General features: G+C 48.9%; 1 protein-coding gene across 1 annotated transcript; it reads right to left on the reverse strand.

The window, feature by feature from the left end:
• Positions 1–299: 299 nt before the first annotated feature.
• LOC117312781 (spermatogenesis-associated protein 31D4-like) lies at positions 300–6,793 on the reverse strand. Its single transcript, XM_033859269.2, has 4 exons — positions 6,291–6,793; positions 5,498–5,543; positions 4,861–4,921; positions 300–4,575 (listed from the first exon to the last, which is right to left on the reverse strand). Exons 1-4 carry the CDS (start codon positions 6,486–6,488, stop codon positions 300–302), a joined length of 4,581 nt encoding a protein of 1,526 aa, XP_033715160.2. The 5' UTR covers positions 6,489–6,793.
• Between the last annotated feature and the right edge of the window lie 452 nt (positions 6,794–7,245).

Genomic DNA, 7,245 nt, shown 5'->3' on the forward strand with positions numbered 1-7,245 from the left:
TAAGGCTAAGCTAAGCGGCAGAAGACAAAGCCCATCTCCTCAAATTTCATCAGGGAGGAAATGGGCTTTGGGGCGGGGGGTGGGGTGGCGGGGTTCAGCAAGAACTCCAGAGGACTGGTCACCTTTTAGCCAAAGCCAAAGGAAGCAATCGGTAAGAGCTGAACTATCTCCTTCCTTTCCCTTACACATAAGCCCTGAGTTACCCAAAACCCATGCCCCCAACACAGTACACAGAAAAGATACACTATTATTAGATAACTATTTATTTGGGAGAATCAATAATCTCCACAAGGAAGGAGTTATTTCTGGATGGGAAGTCTTCCTCCCTGGGAATTCTGGAGAATTGTTTTCTGTCTAAAGAGTAGAGACCGATGTCCAGACACAGTGCCTTCAGCAGTGCTGAGAGCAGCCGTGGGTGCCTGGCCAGCTTGACGCCTGTGGGTGGGGCTTGGATGGGGCACAGGCTCCCCGTGGGACACTGGTGGGAGATGTCTGTGACATAGTTGCTGGTCCTTGAATGCCACAACTTTCTGGGGGTGTCTCTTCTTATCTCTGATCTGTCTTGTACTTGGAGGATAACTCTGGCCAGCAAAGGTAGGACTTGATATTTGATGGCAGGACTTGATATTTGTCACTTTACAGGAGGGAGCCCTGTAGTTGACAGGATATCCCTGGACAGGCTCTGTCCGGACCTGCACTTCCGCCTTTTGCTGAGTTTTCCTCACCTGCACTGGGGGAGGACGGGGCCCTTGAGAGCAGGTGACATCAATTGCATGCTGACACCCCAGTTGCTCCTCTAGGAACTTCCCATTGTCTGTCACGATTTTCTGAGCTTCAGTTGTCCCAGTAAAGGCAGCTTTACTTTTAACTAGGCCTCTGTTCTGCACAGTTGATATGGGGCTGCCCTTTTCCTGGGCATCTTCTTGACTTTCGTATTTTATCCCAGAATAAAGCCATTGCAAGAAGTGCATCATTCTTTTTCCGTTATGGCCTTCAGGAAGAGGCTGTCCCTTCTGTGATAGGGTCTGGGAAGACTTGCTCGCACGTGTCTGCCCTAGTACCTTCTCCTGAGTAGGGAAACTCTTCCTCCTAAGTTGGGATGTCCCCAAGCCTTTATCCCCTCCATCAAGCTCTTTTGCCTTGGGCTCCAGAGGGCTCACTCTCTTTGCAGTTGGTGGGAAGTTCTTATCCTGCTTAGGGGCCCAAGGTTTCTGCTGCTGCTCCATCCTGATTCCTCTGTCCTCCAAATGGACATGCAGCACCTGGGAAGCTCCCATGTCCCCACCTGAGACACCTTGGGCATGAGTCAGTGAGGCCTCGTAAGTCAAGTTATCTGAAGCAAGGGATGTGTCAGTGGGTTGGCCTTGAGCCTGGCTATGCTCCCTGTTCTCCAGTTTAAAGTTTAACTCACGGAACAGTTGTTCTTTAAGGTCTAATGATTTAGGATCTTGGCGAACTGGTAATTTGGGTGGGGGGCTTCCAGTGGTCATGGTAGTTTCTGCTTTATTCTCATTCACATTTATCATTTGGGCGCTCCCTGGCTTGCTAGTTGTCACCATGTCACTAGTTTTTAATTGAAGAGGATCAGGCTCCTCAGCCGCGAATACCTCCCTAGACAATTTGGGCATGGAAACAGGTTCTGACTTCTCCACCTTTTTGCCCCGTTGCATTTCTCCTTTATCACTGGAACTCACACTCCTATGCTTCGGCTCATATCTGGCCCCAGCTTGCTTTGCAAGCAGCTTTTGGGGATATCTGTTGGCTAGTTGAGTCTGTCTAGGACCTGCTTTCCCTGTGATGGAGAGTGAAACAGACAGAGGAGTCTGTCTGGCATCCTTAATTCTCTGAACATCCTCTGCCAGCCTACGGTTGACATCAGAGCGTGATTGTCTCAGGACCCTCTGTCCTCCTTTGCCCACAGGTGAGGTGGCAGGGAGAGAATGATCCAGGACAGGGGCTGAATTTGTTGTTCCCGCTTTGTCTCCATGGAGAGATTCAGAGCTTCCTCTAAAGGACTTGAAGCTCCTAGATTTGGAGTCTGCCTCAGAAATCACATTGGTTGAGGAGGGCAAGTTGGCATGAGACAAGGACTGGGATGAGGCATCTTTCAATTTAAAGATCTGTATGGATTCAAGGACCTTGCGGGGAAGGGCCCACAACATCCTCATACGAAACCTTTTAATATGGGCTTCCAGCATCTGTTGTGTACTGGAATCAACAAAAGTCAGCTCCTGGAAGGTATTCAGGGAGTAGGCCACACCCACTGATGATGGCAAACTTCTCTGTTTTGTTTGGGTGTGGGATTTCACAGAAAGAAGCAATGTTTGCTTGATAGCATGCCATGAATTATGCACAGTCCCAGGGAGCCGACCCTCATTTATTTCTCCAAACTTCTTGCTCAAATGTACTTTTAGGACATTTTGAAGTTGTCTCTGACCTAGACTCTCTGCTGACATCCTTGGATTTTTCTCTGAGAGACTCACCATCTGACTCTTTAGGTCTTTCTCAGAGTCATACCCCAGATCCTTACCTGAAGAGCTCTTTGGGTCATTCAACAGGTGATCTTTTGGGCCATTCTCTAGGCTGTGTCCCAGATCCTTCCCCACACCTTCCTCTAGCTGGAACATTTCTGAGCTCCTCTCATGGAAGCCTCCAGTTTGGCTCAATCCAACATTTCCATTTTTGCTACTCTGACCCTTAAACCCAGAGATCAGTGAGACTCCATTATTGCTCACCGACTCAGATGCCTCTGAAAAACCATTTGGAGGCAATATCAGTGACACAGACTCGTAGATTCTGCGGGGCAGGCCCCACCGGTGTTGGATGAGCCTCTTTCGAAGGTGATGCTCTAGTTTCTTCCGAACTTCATCACCGAGAGGAAACTCCCCAGGAAGGATGCAGATTGAAACACGGGCCTGGGGGGCCCGGTGGCGAGGAGTGTTAGGAGCTGATGGACAAAAGTCTTCCCAAGATCTTTGGACCACAGAGGGTAAACCCCACAAATTTTCCTGTTGTTTCTGCAAAATGTTCCATTCCAGCTGTTGAATTTCAGATGAGGAGAGAGACTCGGACTCATCCTGAGGTCTGTGGAAACTTTCTCCATAGGTCCTGATCTGGGGTAGAGGATCAGATGGTATGACTGGGAGTGGAGACTGAGGGTCGGCCTGGGACTGGACCTGAGTGAGAGGTAGGGGCTGAGATTGAGGCAGGGTTTGAGGCAAGGGCTCAGGCAAGGACAGAGGCAGGGGATCAGGAAGCACTGGTGATTCTTGGCCTGTGGAGGCATTCGAGTTTCTATTGAAAATAAAGATTGAGGAACTGTCAGCCAAGACATGAACAGCAGAGGGCAAGGACTCGCTGTGCAGAGACGGGAGACCCCAGAAGAACTGGATATGTTTTTGCTGTAAATGGTCCTCCAGGGTCTTAGGATATGGGGGCTGCTGACGCACATGCAGCTCCTCTGATTTGTCTCTGCTGCTCCAAAAGGGAAGGCAGACTGCCGAGTCATGCTTATCAGCAGTTGACTCTAACATTTTCCACGAAGAATTTCGTTGGTAGTCTGGCCTAAGTTGTTCTGGAAAAGAATCTTTTTCATTTTCCTTTTCCTTGCACATCAGGAAATCGCTCCTCTTTTGGACTTGTCTCTCCAGGAGTGCCAGGACATCAGGGCTGAGAAATGAGAGGTTACCAGGCTCTACAAGGTTGGCTGCAGGGTCTCCCCCAAAAGAGGCCTCTGAAGAATGGAGGTCAAGAAACTCCTGATTGAAATCACATTGTGCCAACGTGGAAGGGAACGAGTCTTTGGCATGAGCTTGCCGCCAGGAGAAGTCTGCAATTGACAGGCTTGAATGCTCAGTGCCTCTGATTGTTGACACGCAAGTGGATAACCCACCAGAGCTATCTGGAGATAAGTTCTCCTGTTCTGGAGTCACAGATTGAGTCACAGATAAAGTGCACTCTGGCTGTGGTGAAAGAGACATCAGAGTTGGTGGTGCATGATGACAAGCAAAAGAATCGGGGTGATTCATTGCCTGGGCCAAATCTGATAGGGGATTGATATCTTGGGAAAGGGTGGGGTCAAGAGAGAAAACGGTATCCGGAGACAAAGTGGCCTCTCGTGGGAGAACAGGATCTGCTGTCTGAGTGTCATGTGGTAGGAGAGGGGGAAAGGCAAGGGGTTGGGGTGGGGAATAGTCCACTGGGAATTCGGAATCCAAGGAAGGAAAAGGCTCTGGTGCCAGAGAATGACCCAATGGGGAGGGTGAAAAAGAGTCAACTAAGGGGGTCATTGGGCTAGGGGAGAGAACGGAGGGGGGCAGTGGGGAAGGCTCAAGAAGAGAGGCTGGTGTTAGGTCTCTTGGAGGGACTGTTGACAAGGCAGGGGATAGAGTAAATGACGACTCAGTCACAGGAGCTGTGGAAGCCAAGGGGGACACAGAGGAAGCAGAATCTTCCAGGGCCCCTGGGAGTAGCAGCCGATTGATCTCAGCAGTTGCATTATTACACACCTCACAGAAGGGGTCTGGACATAAGAGCCGATGAATGCGGGTGTTGTCATCGTGCTGGCCCAGGAGGCTGCAGAAGACAGGAAGTACAAAGATGCAACCAGGACCAGAATAAGGAAAGGGGGACCTGCTGGCCTGGCAGGGGTGGGGTCATTTGAAGCCTGCTGCCTCTTCACATTGCTCCACATCCATGAGTTCACAACATGCTCAACAGCCCTCACCTCAAGGCCTTCATCACATACTCATTCCTGTGCTACCCCCTGCCATGACTACAGCAGGTTGCACTGAATCCCTGGAATTGCATAGAACATGCTAAGGAGGGATCAGGAAAGAAGGGGAAAGACTAGTTAGTCACCTTTTCAGAATAGAAATCAGCTTCGTTTTCTCCTCTATTTCTGTCTGGTGACATCTCCAACCTGAGAAACCAGGAGAGTGGGTTATATGTAATGAAGGTAGAAGCATAGGTATAATAAAGGAGTCCCCTTACGGGAAACCCTTGGGGTCTTAGACTCTGAAAGACCCAAGAATTAGTAGATGAGGTCAAATGGTCAATGATATTAACATGTGTATGTTGCTTCTTGTAAAGTACTTTCACATGCATTTTATCTCATATGATGCTCAAAACCACCATGTGAAGCCCAGAGATCAGTGTTGCCTTAGAGAGGGATCTGATCATCCAGGAAGTCAAAGGACTTTTACAAAGTCAGGACACAGAAGTTCTGACTCTTGACATCTCACATGGCCACCTGTTGGGAAACACCCATTGCCCAGGTCCATCACTGGTTCATGCCCAGCGATGAGCAGAGCAGGGAATCTGAGCAGTGTCTCAGGCTCTGACTGCCCTCCCACAAGCCTCTCCTCTGAGAACTCTGGTTTCTGAGAGAAACTGTATCTAGCAGTTGACATCCTCAGAGATCAGGGACCTTGGATGTCATGGAAAAGGCAGGAAGGGTCACCCTTGGAGAGTTCAGCTGGGATAGGCAGAACCTTACCTTTCGGTGTTCCACCTTTCCTTCTCCTCTTGGCTCTGCCCTGACGCTGAGAACAAAAAGAAAAGAATGAAGGGCTGGGGCTCATTTCTCTCGCTCCTCTCTAGGAAACTCAGATATTCATTATCCATGAATAATATGACTCTATTTTAATTAATAGAACTTTATGTTCCTTCCTTTTATCAATTTTAAAGGCTTAAAATGCTTTCGATTTTTTTCTTCTTTGACAAACTCAAAGAAGGACTTTTGTCTATGAGATCCACACTTGATATTCCCAGTCAGAAGTCATCTGCCCAAGGAGGGCATAGCATCTGAGGCCAACAGTCACGTCCATGTCCCTCAGATGGGACCCTGTATCCTGGAGCTCAGGCTCCAGCCTCTGCTCAGAGGCTCAGCATTGCTGCTCTGATCAGCCCAGCACAAAGGAAGGCTTTGTCGAGTGATGCCTGACGTGAGAATGTACTCATGATCAAGCAATGGGGAACTCTGTTCTCCTGCAGAGATCCCACACTCTCTAAATAACCCAACCTAGGACCACAAAATTGCTGTTTGGGATTTTATCCTGGTGTCCTCCAAACACTCAGACGGGACATGGGCTTCAACTGGAAGCCTTAGTCCTCCCTGAACCCCTAGCCCTGCCTGGCTTCTTTCCCTAGGAGGATGATGTTCTATCCTCTCCTTGAAATTCCCACCTTAGGTGTCTCTCTGAGCCAACCAATCTCATTTTAAAATGTGGGAATAGAAATGAAAACAACAAGAAAGAGTCTCTGTTGGGGGCTCACCCAGGGCTGCTTACCTTTCGGATGTCTTTGGTTTTACTGAAGGTAGGTGAAAATGGCAAGCTCACCAGGTACCACAGCAACAGAAGAAGCAACACCAACTCGCACAGGACGATGAGGTTTCGGTAAATATCCAAGGATGTTGAGTCACAGCTCAGATATGGGTCGATAACGCTGTTCAAAAATGAGAGAACATTCCATTCTCTGAATCCCATTTCTGAACCGCAAGACTGCCTGAACACACTGAGCACTGAGAGTGCAAGTGCAGTCCCAGGCCTGCATCACAGAGCACTGAAGAGTCACAAAGGGTTTCTGAGTGTGGGGGAGGGGACAACATGGAGAGGGTGTGTCCACAGCCCCTCCCCCACCCACCAGTCCAGCAGACCCTTCCGCCCCTGCTGGGCCTTCCAGGTCCCTCTGCCCTACCCTGCCATCCTATTTTCCAACTCCATCCTTTCATGGTTTCATATATTTACAGTAATGAAATTTTCTGCTTGTCCCATCTGTAACCCAGATACTACCTGGGTTCCCTTTACTGTTATTTTGTTTTATTCTTTTTTTTTTTAACATCTTTATTGGGGTATAATTGCTTTACAATGGTGTGTTAGTTTCTGCCCCACAACAAAGTGAATCAGTCATACATAAACATATGTTCCCATATGTCCTCCCTCTTGCGTCTCCCTCTCTCCCACCGTCCCCATCCCACCCCTCCAGGCTGTCACAAAGCACCGAGCCAATATCCCCGTGCCGTGCGGCTGCTTCCCACTAGCTATCTACCGTACTATGTTTGTTACTGTGTATGTCATATGCCCATGACTCCCTCCCGCCCCGTCACAGCTCACCTCCCCCCCCCATAACCTCAAGTCCGTTCTCTAGGAGGTCTGCGTATTTATTCCTGCATTACCCCTAGGTTCTTCATGACATTTTTTTTTCTTAAATTCCATATATATGTGTTAGCATACAGTATTTGTC

The sequence above is a fragment of the Tursiops truncatus genome, chromosome 6 (genome assembly GCF_011762595.2).
Source record: "Tursiops truncatus isolate mTurTru1 chromosome 6, mTurTru1.mat.Y, whole genome shotgun sequence".
Lineage (NCBI taxonomy): Eukaryota > Metazoa > Chordata > Mammalia > Artiodactyla > Delphinidae > Tursiops > Tursiops truncatus.